Raw genomic sequence first — 14,827 nt, 5'->3', positions numbered from 1 at the left:
ATACATTTTCTCAGCTATAGATTAGATATAAGAGATCAAAATCTCCATCCCATTCCCACAAATACTGTTCTGACAAAGATCTGTGACACATGAAGCCCAATTATCCTGGCTCTAGTACTGACTCGCACACAGCACTCTTTAATATACCCCATAGATCAATGTGGGATAAACTTGACAGCCTCCAGAGGTCTTGTTCTTAGCTATAACATTTAGGTTTCTCCTTTTAAAACCCATTTCTGATGGGGTTTTATCCCCCTTCCAGTACTCAGTTCACTGGTTCTATACCCTCACTGAGTCATTCTAACAGACAAAGTGAGCAAATAATCACATGGGGTAGGGGCGAATCTTTCTTCGCCCCAGCCAGTTATAGTGAATCCTATATAGTTCATAGATCTGGTGAGAGCAAATATTTTTTTCATGCACTGTATTTCTATGAGAATTTTTTGTACACAGTGAGTATACTTTAATCCACTAGGTCAGAACAGGTAAATTCAATACTGATATCATAAATAAACAATTGCAGATAATATTTCAGCAACGTCCTCCTTAATGTTGTTAGTGTCCTGAGTTTGTATCTGCTTCCAAAACAGTATGTGGACATATTTTTGCACACACAGAATATGAATCAGCAGTGCATTTAGGCATATTCTCAAGCCTCATTGCATTTCAGCATGGTTGAATGCTTTGCTGAGTAGTGCTGAGGTTTAATACATGCTAAAATGTAAGCAAAGGCAGTATTGCCTCTCCCAGCATCTTCCACATGTCAGATTTCCAAACAGAAATTTGCAATAGAGGACATGTAGTTGATGCATATAGCTCTCTTTTGAGAGAACAGAAAGCATATAGCTGGCCTGTTCAGCTCATTCGTCCTCTTCTGCCATTGCTAGCAACCTTCATGTGACACACGCACATGTGCACAAAGTGCATGCAATCTGTATTCTTGAAATAACCATCACCCCCTCAGTAGGGTGTAGATGCTGACGCTGCAGCAGTTGCATGGGCAGATGATGTAATACTGCTCTAAAATGTACAGAACCTAAAAGCAAAATAAAACCCTTTAGTATTATATACCAAGCATGTGCATTAGAGGTAGTCTCTAGCCTTCCACAGAGATCCATTTTCTTTATCTGCTAAGCTGTGTGCTCTTTTGGATTGGTTAACTACAACTTCATTGACAGCGGGTAGAAAATGACTCTCTGGCGGGAAGTTTAGCACTTATACATAACTATGGGATTTTTAACTAAATCTTTTAATTCCTTTTGTGCTTACCCTTGCTTCCCTTCTGCACTAGTCTTCCCTTAATCTTTTAGCATTTTATTGTCATGATATTGACCTTCTGCCTAGTAACAGTACCCTGTCAAATGTCACCTTTCATTCAAGTGCTAAGGGTTTTTTTAATGAATAACCTCACATTTCCAAGCATGTTGGTCCTTCACTGAAGCTTTCTATTGTAAGTCATGAGCAAGGTTTTTGAGAGAATATTGAAAGGAATGAGGAAACATCGTCTTGTCTACTAATATCCACTTTAGAACCTCCATTAAGTCCTTGGATTGCAACCTGATTGAATGGTAATAAATGAACAGAATATTTTAGACATTTGAAACAACTCAAATGGTTTTGTGCCCAGTCTTTGAGTCACCTGTACAACATCTGCTGAGAAGTCCATTCTATTTTGAAAGTTCTTGTGGTAGAGCAGGAGTGACCTAGTCATGTTTTCCTCCTCCCACTAGTGAGCTAGGAACTTGCACTACAGCATGCGGGCTGTCAATTAGCATTATCTCCATTTGTTTTAGATCCAGACAGGCGGTCTGTTTCAACAATGAACCTTTCGAAACATGTTGATCCAGTCATTAACAAGCGGCTCTCCTCCTCATCTGCAACATTACTAAATTCTCCAGACAGAGGTACAGTTTCAAAGAAAAAAAAAAAAAAGAAAAAAAAAGGAAGAATGTTCTATGTTGATGTATTACTTTGCACATAAAACAAGCTTCTGAAGTCATTTTCTGTACTTCATCTAAGTGGGAGTGAAAAGACTTCAAATGTGGAAAGTAAATGGTTGAACATTTTTTCCTGTGAGAAGAAATATTTATTTCTTGTTTCTTAAAACAAGAGAACTTACCTAAACAATCTTACTTTAGCAAATGATAAAAGCAGTGCTTCTGTCAGGTTTTTAGTAAATGAGGTACAACTATTGAAAGAATACATCGCTCCATAGTGCATGCAATCATGTGTGACCTTTTATTTGCATTAGGCCATTTTGTCATTATTTTGTTTTCCTTTCTTTTTTGGTAGTAGTTCTTGAATATCTAAGAACATGTTGCATGAAGCTTTCAAGCAGTTGTTTTATTACCAATTTTGATTATTTTTATTGAAGAGGCATGGGTGTTTTTTATATGGTCTGTTTATTGACTTTTTGTGTTGAGTTACTTTTCAAAGATTGCTTCATTTCAGTATGTTTTTGATGTTTACAACTCTGCACAAATGATAAACCATCAAGCTTTTAAAAATTAACATAGCTGAATTGCTGCCTCTGTTCTGAGGATTTATGAGATTGAAGCATTGAGCTTAAAGCATTTTTATAAAAGAACATCTCTTGTGTAACTTGTGCAAAGAGCTTTACAGCAAAGTACTTGGTAGGGATTTTTTGTCCTCTACTGAGAATGAGAAGTTCTGTCCCATTTCAATCTAGAAATCTAGAAATTGCATGTTTTCAAAAACAATTTTTAGAATGGAATTTTGGTTGTGTTGCAAAACTGATTGGTACATGTCATTATTTGTGTGTCTTAACGAAATGCCATGTTTTATGTGCATGCTTGTACGTGTGTATCTGGTTGATTTGATGAGCCATGTTAATCCTAGTGGGTTAACCTAGTTGTAGAGTCTGGTAACTTGCGAAAAATACAGCGTTATATTAGGAAATAATTTATTCCAAAACAGCAATAATTTTTTGCTCTAAATGTTGAAATCCAGTCAGTTTTGTTTTCAGGGAACAGCAGCAGGCATTAAATATGAAGGATAGTCTCTTATGGACTGTAACTCATTGTATTATAGTTTCTGCCATCCATTTCAAATTCAGGAGAAGTTAGACTGAATAATAGGGAGTCTAGCAGTGGGGAAAGGGAAGGAATATGGAGGTGATGGCCATATGTCAAAAACTTTAAATGTTGAGGCATTCTTTGCTTGGCATTTTCATTAAAACAGCACAGAACTCTTCAGAAGTCTCTTATGTCTTTCGCACACTCCAAGACAGAAAGCAAATCCAAACGCTATAAATGCCCTCTTTCTTGTGCAAAGTCATAGACCTAAATCTAGTTGAGCATGTATCTGGAGAAGTGCTGCTGGTCTCTCCAGTGGCCTCAACACCTTCAGGCAAATGCTTAAAGGAAGGTTCTAACTGCCTGCTCCCCATTTCACCTTCCAGAAGGCACCCAGTCATACTTTGTCTGTAATTCATACTCCTACCTGCAAAACGGCGAGCTGGAGATGAAGATGATAAGCTTACCCTAAGTGGCTTATAGCTGTCATCAAGAATGTGTCTTCTGTTAAGCAGCCCCTTTTTACCATTCGAAGGGCAAGACTGTTTGATTTTGGCCCAGCAAAAGATGAAAGTTTTCATTAACTAATTGCCTAAAAGACTGGTTAATTCCTTTTGAAGTATAGTATTGCTATATAGCCCTTTATCACAATTTTACAATTGGGTAGCTAGAACAGGCTTCTCATTATGCTTTTATGTTAGTGGTACAGGTCTGAGTAGTTGAAAGTATAACAAAACATGAACACACATATTCAAGTGGAGAAAGCTGTCATTGACCAATAAACTTTGGTAATCGTTTTCTTTACGGAAAGCTTAGCGAGTGGATAATACTTGAGATGAGGTATGAGTTACACACTTCCTTAGTTTTGAAAAGCAAAACTTGCACCATAGTTGTGTTCCTTCTCCTCTCTGCAGTGCTTTTTCTTCAAACAGGTGACGGTCTTGATCACTGCATCACCTTTGTTTGCCACCTTTATAGAAGTTCAGGGACTCCAGTATTGTTTCCTGTTGAAAGAGAATCTAGGCATAGAGTAGTTTTTCCCCATCTACTCCTCACCACGTTTGTGGCTCTGTATGAGCAACCACTGCTGTTACTAGTGAGAGTTTCCTTTGTGGTGCTCATCAGGAGGCCTGTTAAATCCCTGCCTTCCATCTGTTCCTAGAACTAATCAGATGCTGCTGTTTGCTTACTTACAATTTATTCTGCTGCTGCTAAGACAGCTTTCCAATGCTCAGTTTGTATATCCTGAAGACAAATACAGATGATTGTAATCAATGCACTGTTGCCAGCTCCCTGGGACTTTGTGTGTTGTTCAGTTGCAAGTTAGGCTATAAAGACCTTTTAATCTGTTTAAACTAACCTGCTTGTAGCTGGAGGTAGGGGTACTTGCTTGCACCAGTAACTGCTTCCTGTGTGGAAACAAGGAGCAAACAGCCCTACAGGTGATAGCCTAACACAGCATGAGAACAAAAAATAATGTTTCGCCTTGTCTGTCAGATGGTTTGAAGGACTAAATCTTGAAAACATCACCCTAAGGCATTAAAAACAAAAAGAGCAAGAAAAAAACCTGACCTCATTGTCTTAAAGTTGATATTATTTTGGGATGCTCTTTGTTTTGTATTCAGTTTGCTTCAGTGTGAATTGGACACCAAAGATAAGTTGTTTGATGTATATAGGTGTTAATACTCTTGTACTTGGAACTCAGTGGGCAAAAGTTTATTTAGCTGTTCTAGCTTAATGGTGATGCTAATAACGGTTTGAATATGTATTGGAAGTGTAAGATATCATGCTTTCAGGGAGATGTGCATTTGGAAAATTCAGTATGTGATGACCTTGACCCACAAAGCCAAAGTGTATTTAAGAACTCTGATCTAAACCCATTTTGGAGATTTAGGGAGACTTCACTTGAAGCTCCTGGCTAAAACTATTTTGACACCTCTGAATCAGGCCTGTTGCTTATACGGAGAAGAGAGTTTTTGTTGGTCTCTCTAAGCTCACTGTTGGTGCATATCTGCTGGCTCAGTGCTGTTAGTTAGATGCTGTGGGCACACGATTGCTTCCAGTAGGTGATGTGGATATAAGCTCCCCTGTGTTAGGGGCAAAGAGAAAAGAGAATTAAATCATGCTCACCCTTAGAGCAAGTGACATGGGATAGGTGTGACATCACAATTTAGTGTTCTAAGTCATCAGTCTCTTAGCTGTGTCCTCTTTAGACTACTTCATGTCTGGGGCCTCACATGTAAGGTCTGTGGCTGGCTCACAGGGCCATATTACATTGTGACATTTACTTTACTACTACTTATGTAGTTGTACAGATAAACACCAAGAAATTGATAGTATACACAGTGCTGATTTATTTGCCTAAAATTTCAGGGACTGCTTTCTGAAGTTGCATGATCTTTGTGTTAAACTACAGTAGAAGAGTTTCTCTAGACTCGTCCATACTCATGCCTGTGAGCCTCACCTAGTAAAACCTGAGACCACAAAGCAGAATGTTGTCTTGCAACAGTAGCTTTAAACAGTGATCATACTGAGCATGGTGCCTGAAGAAAAAAGGAAGCAAAGATTTTACCATTATTGCATCCAGCTTAATGGTAGTTCTGTGATTTTTCTTCATTGTTAAATTACAAGCTTAATGATAATGTGTCTGCTGTAATGGAGGTCTCTGTAGGGTATTTTGTGTCTCGGTATAATATGTACCAATGCTGAATGGAACCATTAATCACAAAGAGCTCTGGCAGTAGCATATTGTGTAAGGATACTTATCCACAGAGCCTGCTGTGTTTGAGAGTCCTATATTTCTATAGTAATGCCCCTTATTGAGTTAGCAGAATTTAGGGGAGCAATTTGAGAAGTGAAAAACAGCACTGAGGGCGGATTAGGCAATTATATTTTCATAGGATGAGATTGAGATCAGCCCCTCTTTTCATGGGGCTCAGCATGGAGTAGATTAAAGACAGATTCAGAGTTTATGGCTATTAAAAGTGATGGATCTCTACCTTTAAAAATGCAAATTACTCTCAAGTTTATTACAGCCAGTCACTTCAATGAATGTTTTAGAGACTAAGCCTCATAAATTCAAGCTGCAGTCTTGTTGTCGTAAACACCAAACTAAGGCCAATGAATGCTGAGATGTAAGAAGACCTGATTTCACTTGCAACATCAAGATTATTGCTATGGTGTAAGCTTATTATAATGAACTACTATGGGAACTAGTTGAATGTTTTGTTTTGTGATGCTCATTATAATACAATCTGTTGCATCAGAGTATCAAAGATCTAGTTCAATATAAAAAATAACTTGTAGGGCTCTATTGGTTACTGCTTCACCATGATCAATGTTTAAATAGTATTTTTAAAAAAAGTAAAGAAATTTTACAAGGCAAAATGAATATATTGACAAGCTAAATTTGCATTAGGCAATATTGGGAAAAGCAAGGCAGGGAAGTGATTGCAGCCAGGTGTGTTTTCAAAATAGACTAACAATGCAAAACGTTGGCTCTTGTTACTGTTCTAAATTGAAAATTGCCATTAGCAGGATTTTTTGACAGAATTAATAGTCAAATGTATTTACCGTATTCTGTGACTTCACATACTACTGAGACAACTGTAGCTGCTGAGCTTGGTATCTGCATTTGAGGTGCATTGTATCCTTTTGCGATGCTTTGATAAAACCTCTCTGTGCCACAATTCTCTGTATAGCAGTAAGCAACCTTCTTTGTTTCTTCTATTGAGGCTGGCAGACTTTGGAAGGTGTTGTAGTAATTGCTCTTTTTTGTAACTAGAAGACTATATACCTTATGTGTAGAAAGAGTTTGGGACACAAACGTCTCTGTCAAAGTCTATATTTAGGAGTGGCAATGGCTCTCCTAGTACAGAAGTTACCCTGTCATCCCTAATAGAGAATGTGGCATATGTGTAAAATATCAGTATTAGTTTGATAAATTTGCCATAATGCCACAGGCAGTAACACAAATTAAATGTTCAGATATATGTGTTCCTTTACGAATTCCTCTACTAAAATGGAGTAAGAAACACTGAATGATTGTATGCTTTTGATCTCTGAAGAACAGTTTCAAGATTTTCATGGTAGTAGTGAGGAGATAATACTAATACTTCTGCAACATGTAGTTATTTGTGAAGCGTTTGATCTAACATCTTGCTTGTATGGTGTACATTCAGCTCGGCGTCTACAGCTTAGTCCATGGGAGAGCAGCATCGTTAGCAGGCTCCTGACGCCCACTCACTCATTCCTGGCCCGAAGTAAAAGCACAGCTGCATTGTCTGGAGATGCAGGTAAACCTATAAGAACAGAGGCTTTGTGTCTCAGCCACTTATTTTTCCAGATTCCCTGTGGGATGTTGTGAAGTTATTGATCTAATTACGAGTGTACGGTAGCATCCCAGAATGAGCTTGAATGTCCACAATTACATCGTGTGACCGCATGAAAGCTTGTTTGTACAGTTGTTTGCTATGCCTCTTTCTCTTTCTCCCACGACCTCTTTCTTAATTTCTTTTGCCTCTTTATTGGTGCAATAAATGAATACAACGCACGCAGGACAACAATGTCACGCTGTCTGTGGCCGTTTAAGGAAATGCGCACAATGTTGTAGAAAGCTGATTCAGCACACCCACTGCTAAGGCTGTGAGCTGCTTGCTGCAAAGAACAGTTTCACTCTCTACCGGGGCACTTCCCACGTGGAAGAAGTTAGACTTGTAGAAAGATGGGCCCTGGTTGCAGTGGATTTAATACATATAAAGTTAAATGTGCAGGTTTAGTGAGGTTATGATAATAGTAAAGTTCTCTGCCAACCCCAGAACAACTCTCTGATGTACTTACTGAGGGGAAAATTAACCTGCAGAAATGTGAAAATATTGCTAGGTCGTAACTTAAAGCTCAGGCAAAACTGTAGTCTAAGGACAACCAGGACATATTTGCTTATCATGTATTTTAGGCAGGTGACAGCTGCCTCTTCTTTTATCATGGGATGCTTTATGATCATGCACTGCGGACTTTACCATTGCAATAGTATATTGCTGCACATGCTGAATGTTTAAGTCTAGGCAGGTCTTTTCCTGTCTGATATGGACAGGATTTTAATTCTAATAAAAGGACGTACAAGGTAAGAAGGAATAGAGATCTGCTAAGATTAAAAGATTTTAAAAAGCTTTCACTTAAGAACTCTTATAACTAATTAGGCTGCAGTGCATTTCCACAGGGGTAGTGCTGTAGGAGCGAAAATGTGGATGATATTTTACAAACAGTGGAATTAACAAGTACAGAATCCTTTTTCACTCTTCACAAACAACAGTTTGTAAAATGAATACTTAGTGTCATCTACCAGGCATGATATTGGAAATTCAGCTTGTCGTTAGGGAATAGTTGAGAAAGCAGTGTCTTAATTTTGTAAGTGGTTACTCTACTGGAGCAGGCGTGAAGATTTTTTTGTGACTGCTATTGTTTGTACTGCACAATAAGCTCTAAACTGAGTGGAATATTGAGAAGGATTGCAAATAGCAGGAATGACTGATTTATCAGTCATCAGTCTGAGGTAATTCCCTGAAATGCTTTCCCTATGTTAACTGGAACTGTACCACCCAGAAGAATAATCCATCTGCTCATTGTTTTCCAGGTATTATTCTCTAGGAGCGATAACTGCAGTCCCTTCATGCAGGACACTTCCTGGAGATTAATGATCAGGTGGTGGTAATGGCTCACAGCTGTGCTCTGAGCATTCAGCTCATCCCAGCCTGTCATTATTCCCTAGAAAATTACCCTGCCCTTTGGCTGTAAATATAAATTACAATGTAAAAAATCAAAATCGAATTAAATATGGATTCATGCCCTTAAATTTTAAGTGAGCTATTAGGGACATCCAGCATAAGAGTATGTCTGGATCTTTTTAAATAACCCTCCAAAACCAAAATGTTTTTTAAATAACTCTCCAAAAGCTCCTCTGAATAGATGTAATCCTGTTGGTACAGGATTCACTGGGAGTGCTTCCTAAAGCATTGTTTGGCAACTTTGCAAATGAAAATGAACTGCTTGTCTTTTAATACTTATGATGTCATCCTTGATGGTAACTTCAGATAATTGCCATGCAGCAAGAGAATTGATTCATAGAGGGTGGGAACCACACAAATTGTAAGCTGTTTAAAACATAAGTTGTGCCATGGCTTCCTATCTGGTTTGGATACACTCAACCAAACAAAAACAAAAACAGCCCCTGTTTTCTTGTTTCTCAATTTTTATTTGTTTATTTTTTAAGTCAGTCATAATACCTCATTAAGCATAAATCCCTATAAATGATAATGTAAGCATGAGTGCTGTTGCTGTAACACTTACATGAGACTCTCTTTATTCATAATGTTAATCTCTCAGTGCAGGAGAATTTGCAGCGTTAGTACTGTTATGTCTATGAGCTTTTCCTGTAACAGCAGCTGTACTGTTGTAAGACTGGAAGAATTAATTGTATGTGGAACTGCATTCTTTCAAGTGTGCTCAGAGAGGGATCTACAGGCAAGAAATGTTGGGGTTTTTTACCAAGGAAACTGAGGATGTAATTCTCTTTTACTTTAAAAAAAGAAAAGAAAAGAAAAGATAGGGAAGATACCATATAGAAGCTCTACTTTTCCATCAGGTAACATCCTGAATAATAATTATGCTAAGATTATATTAAATGACCAGGAAAGACAAATAGGAGCAGACAAATAAAACTCCGCAGTAATAACATAGTTTTCCCCAGTCTTCTCCTTCAGTTAAATCAAGAGAAAGTCCAGGAATACTTTGCTGCAAGAAGTTCTCCATGATAAGTTTTGCAGTGTTAAAATTCTTTTTGAATGTGTAATCAGAACACCATATATCTGACAATCTGCCTTTGGCAGGAGATCTTTTGGTAACAGTCTTTGTGTGCAAACCAACAAAAACTGCCATCCTGGTTACTCAAACAAATATTAATTTCCAAGTTGATTTGTTGTTGTTAGCCTGCTTTTTGTAATGTGTAAAATAGTTTGCTGTCGAGAATGTGTTTGAGTCAGCTGTTATTCTACCATTATCAAGAAATATTAAAAGTTCTTAAATGGATGGGCTTCAAATATTCCTGAAGAGGGACTTTTAAAAACACAATACTTGCTAAAAATTGTAGACAGAAATTTCATTGATTTCCTAGGTGAAACAGTTTTGTATTGTTAATGTGTTTTGATCTTTGTGTGTATGTCTCCTTTTATTTTCCTCCACTTCTAAGACCAATTAATAGGCATTCTGATTTTAGTTTGATTGTTTTCTATTCCAAATGTAATCGAAACTCACGTCAATGCATGTACTAAGCTAATCAGTCAGACTAGTCATTGCGTCCACTGCTTTTTCAGAACCACCAGTTGTATAAAAACTTAAGAGAAAAATATTGTTACTTTCTATTACCCAGTTATGTGGCATATTTCTTAATTTATGTAAAAGAAATTATTAGTTTACAAATGGAAAAGTACATGAATGCGTATTGAAATTGTATCATTACTATACATGTGGCCAAGCTAATGTATCAAATGATGGTTCTGACTTGAGAATTAGTCATTCCTCTGTGTATTAATACCTTCTTTCTCTTCTGTCTTTCTCGGTTGTTTCTGTTCCTGCTGGCTTTCCTCTGTCAATTCTCCAATGCTGCTCTGTAATTAAAATTAATAAATAACAAAACCAACCAACACCGTAGTTATCCCCATTTGTCCCCGTTCAGCATCTTGCAGCCCCATCAGTCCTCTGTCCTACAAGGCCATGAACTGTAGGAATCCAGGAGACCAAGCAAAACTTTATGCCTCTACTGATGCTGTTGGACGTAGGAGAGCAACGCATCTTGCAGGGGTAAGCATGCCAGTTGTATGTAAACTAGTGTCTCATGCCATGACCACCTGATTGCATTGCTTGTTAGGACAGGAACAGTTGCAAGAATGCCTGACTAAGTCTGATCCTCCCCTTTGCGCTGTCCCCACCCCCTCCAATTTGTTTCATAGTTGGCTGGATTTTAAGTGAAACATACCACGTAATGTGGTGACCTGGCCTGATTACGCACCTAAGAATCCATGCGGAAAAACACCCGTTTTCCAAACACCCATGTTTGCAGAGTGGATGCTTTTGCTCTCATGAGGTAAAGAGGCAGTCACAGTGTGTGTGCCCTTTTCTCATGTGGATTCTTTGCTGAATTTTAAGGCCCAAGCTGGTGTTGCAGCTTTTCCCTCAGTGGTGAATCTGTTTTTCCCAGCAACCTGTTTTCACAAAGCCTGTAGAATTTTGTATCTTCTGAGGCCTCTAGCAAATTCAGCTGGGTATCTGGGATAAAGAGGGGGGAAGGCATGCACTCACACATGTCTATATACATAAGCATACAGAGCACTGTCACTTCAGCTTTACTTTCTTAGGAGACCATGCTAGTAAACTCTTCCTTGTTGAGAAGGAAAGGGTTGGTTTAGGAGCATGGTTTGTAAGCGAGGCTTCCCACAGATCACCTGTTCATTCTGAATGATTTGGTAGCACTACTGTGACTGATCTGAGCTTTCAGGGAAAATCAGAACAGTATGATACAGGCAGACTGAATTCATGTTGACTGTGCTCCAAGCCAACGGGATACAGTCGGCTCCAGTTCAGGTATCATTTGCTGAATTAGAGCAGTTATATTTTTCCTTGTACTCTACAGCCTGAGTTTGTTTAGAGTGTGAGAAGAGTGGAGTCATCTCTGCAAATGATTGTGTCAGAGGTGTTTGCATTTTCATTTGGCTTGATGGGCAAAATGTCAAGAGGCAGTGCTGCTACTGACATCCTTGTTGGAAGCAGTGTTAATGAAAGTCTCGTGCATCATAGCTCATACTTAATCTTTCAGGCAGATGGTAGTATACTGAAGTTTAAGTTAAGGTACAGCACCGGGATCTATCTGCAGAAAAATCTCATAGTGTGCGCATAGTGTGTTGCAATCTCAGGGGCTATCAGTTTAACACCTCTTGGGTCTTTCTCATTGCAAGTGGTTTGGGTTTTGGTTTGTTTGGTTTGTTTGGGGGTTTGGGTTTTTTTTTTAATTAAAAAGAAGAAACGTTGGTACATTTTGGTAGAGGAGGCAATTTTAAAATGTTGTTAATACAAAATGACTGAGTTAAGACCTGTTTTCAGTAGCCTGTATGGTGTGGAGAATCTTTTATTCTTCTGTAAACTTTTGTAGGAATTGAGTTTTTACTTCATTAAGAAAAATTTTCTGATGTTCTGTTTTCAAGACTAATAAAGTAGATCCAATATAGATTATTGCTTAGTGAGCCAAAATTCTTGTTCATTGGAATGCATTTACTCTGGATCTGTATGCTTTAATAACTCAGCTGATTATCATATTAATCAGTAGATATCTGATAAATTAAACTGCCAAAGAGCTGGCTTGAGTAATGACTTCAGGACTGAGACCACCTGTTGCTACATATTAAGTTATGTTTTGGACAATTTAAAACAACAAATATTAACCATAATTACTAAAAAAACCCTCTTGGATTTATGAAGATAAACCAAGGATTTATGCATTCATGAAGTTGTTTTCAGTCTTTCTTTTCCAGTTGTTAACCTGGTTTTCAGTTCAGGAGATGAGCATTGCAGAGCTCTCAGCTAGTGTGGTTCTAAAGCAGTGTGGTACACATGCTGCAGGGATTGTGCTTAAGCCCCAGCCAAGGTGATGAGTAGCAGCCCCTCTGCACCACGTTCGCTGAGTTGCAGCTCAGTGTACTCTCCGTTATTGCCTTTCTTCAGACTCCCAGAGTCTGAGCTCATTATTCCAAAACCCTGAAGTTTTTCATCTATAGTTAAATGAAGTATATAAGTGTCTAAATTCTGATTTATTTCTTTAAACCAATAGTTCTATTAATACAAACCGGAGCTATAACAGAAATATTTTTTAAAATAAAATCCTAGCATGAGAAATAAAGAAGGAAAAAGAGGAAATTGCTATGATGTATAAGAATCAATGGCAAAAAAAGTATGTGCTGTGAAAGCATCCAAGAAAAAAAGAATAGGGTAACTGTTGTACTGTGTGTGAGGGCTTTGAGGACATCTGTGGCGTTCACGTACAAGCATGAAAGCAAAAAGCTTGTGCTATGTAGGAACTGTGTCTAAGTGTGAGCCTAGGGGAGTTGGGGGGAGTGTTTTGCTCTTTCTTCAAATGAAATCCTGGGTTTATGGGGAGTAGTGGAAGGTACTCTGTGGCAATTGGCAAAGATCAAACCTTAAAAGGTAATTTTTTGCCTGTGTAAAAATGAGCCTCTGCAAATTAGCCCACTACTACGGCTTAGGATAGTAGAGAACATGAATAAGGATTCTTGTTGTCATATGCATATTTACGGACAAAGATGGTGTCAGATTACAGGGGCTATATTAATGAACTTGTTAAACAGGCTGTAGAAACTACTGACTCAGCACTGCTTTTTCTAAGCCCCCCAACCCCTCATCCTTAACTGAGCTTGCTTTGCTTTCTTTAGCCGTGTGAACTTTGGCTTGACTTTGTCTTTTTGTTTGCTGAATCGTAGACTGACAAAAAAGAAAAGGAGAGAGACCATTTGTCATCCAGCTTCTCAGCTAGCTTTAAAGGAGGTCATTTTTCTTCCAACCCCAAAGCTAGATCACCAGCTCCCTCTCCAGTTTGGTAAGCCAAGTACATGCTTAGCCGGAGGTTAAGCTATAGGCAGCTCTGATTGTTCTATTAAATGTGAAAAAGTGCAAACTTATTTCGTGATGTAGATGTTTTCTCTCTGCAACAAAGGAAAGACAGTCCTGCTCTTAGAAAAATATTACTACTGCTTTGAGGAAGGGGAAGGAGGAGGAAGATACCCAGTTTCTTCCCTCTTGGCTGGGCTCAATGCTCACATATCTGGAGAGCTGCGAAGACAAGCATTTTGCATGAAAGCTAATCAGTTGCTCCAGCAGTCCTGCTTGATAGCAGAGAAATAGAGAAGTTGTTTTAATTTTAGCTATTGTAGTTGTAGAAGTGATATGTAAGTGGTGTCTAGCAGAGCATGTTTGATAGTGATTGTCACTCTTTGGTTACACAGGCATGCATCAAAGTCTTTGCCTTTTTTGCCTGGCACACCCAAGCAGATAACTTCCCCACCTGGTTCCTCCAAAGTTCCCTCTACTCAGGCACGTCCTCCTTCTCCTGGCAACATCCGGCCAGTCAAAAAAGAGGTCAAACCAGAGAGTGAGAAGAAAAGACCAGAAAAGGAGGCTGAAAAGGCCAATGAGGAGAGGACAGAAGAGAGTAAAGGAACTTCAGTAGGTGCTGGAGAATCTGCAAGTCGGGAAGAGCTTGCTGTCCAGGCAGATCTCACTCAAGGTAAGGAGAGACCCTCCTTTAGGTTAAGGAATGTCTGAGAGTCTCTTATGTTCTTCCCTCCCTTTCTCTGAAACAACATAGCTTTCAGTAGTTTTCTATCAAATGTTAATCTAAATTCTTAAAATGTTTTTGCAGATGTATGTTCGTTATGAGGAAAGTGTAAACAGGTTGAAGCCCTCCTGTCTGTAACAGTCAAAGCAACATGCAGACCTGTCTTGCACAGTGTGGCTTCACAGCCCTCTTCTCACAGCTTCTTTTCAAACTGTTGAAGTAGAATAATAATGATCTGAAGACTAATGGTACAGTAAGCTACCACATAAGGTAGTGTGAGCAGTGCGAATGTCCAGCTCTGCTAGACACTCAGTACAGTTGTGCTGATAACACTACCATCTTACCTATAATATTGCAAGAGTACCACATCATGGGAGATATTAGCAGGATAAAGTGG

At 38.6% G+C, this 14,827-nt stretch overlaps 1 protein-coding gene across 9 annotated transcripts in view; it reads left to right on the top strand.

The window, feature by feature from the left end:
• The window catches only part of MAP7 (microtubule associated protein 7), a 127,173-nt gene that overhangs the window by 92,188 nt on the left and 20,158 nt on the right, over nucleotides 1-14,827 (top strand). For 5 of the 9 annotated variants that reach the window (XM_052784461.1, XM_052784458.1, XM_052784457.1 and 2 more), the window contains 5 exons: nucleotides 1,794-1,904; nucleotides 7,217-7,330; nucleotides 10,741-10,889; nucleotides 13,577-13,692; nucleotides 14,099-14,379. In XM_052784461.1, the coding sequence (XP_052640421.1) occupies nucleotides 1,794-1,904; nucleotides 7,217-7,330; nucleotides 10,741-10,889; nucleotides 13,577-13,692; nucleotides 14,099-14,379 (771 nt within the window). The remainder of the gene's footprint in view (nucleotides 1-1,793; nucleotides 1,905-7,216; nucleotides 7,331-10,740; nucleotides 10,890-13,576; nucleotides 13,693-14,098; nucleotides 14,380-14,827) is intronic. The other 4 variants (XM_052784459.1, XM_052784463.1, XM_052784467.1 and 1 more) reach the window with 3 other exon arrangements.

This window comes from Harpia harpyja, chromosome 4 (genome assembly GCF_026419915.1).
Source record: "Harpia harpyja isolate bHarHar1 chromosome 4, bHarHar1 primary haplotype, whole genome shotgun sequence".
In the NCBI taxonomy this organism is placed as follows: domain Eukaryota; kingdom Metazoa; phylum Chordata; class Aves; order Accipitriformes; family Accipitridae; genus Harpia; species Harpia harpyja.
Note: the sequence above shows the minus strand (reverse complement) of the source record. Positions and strands in the feature narration are given on the sequence as shown.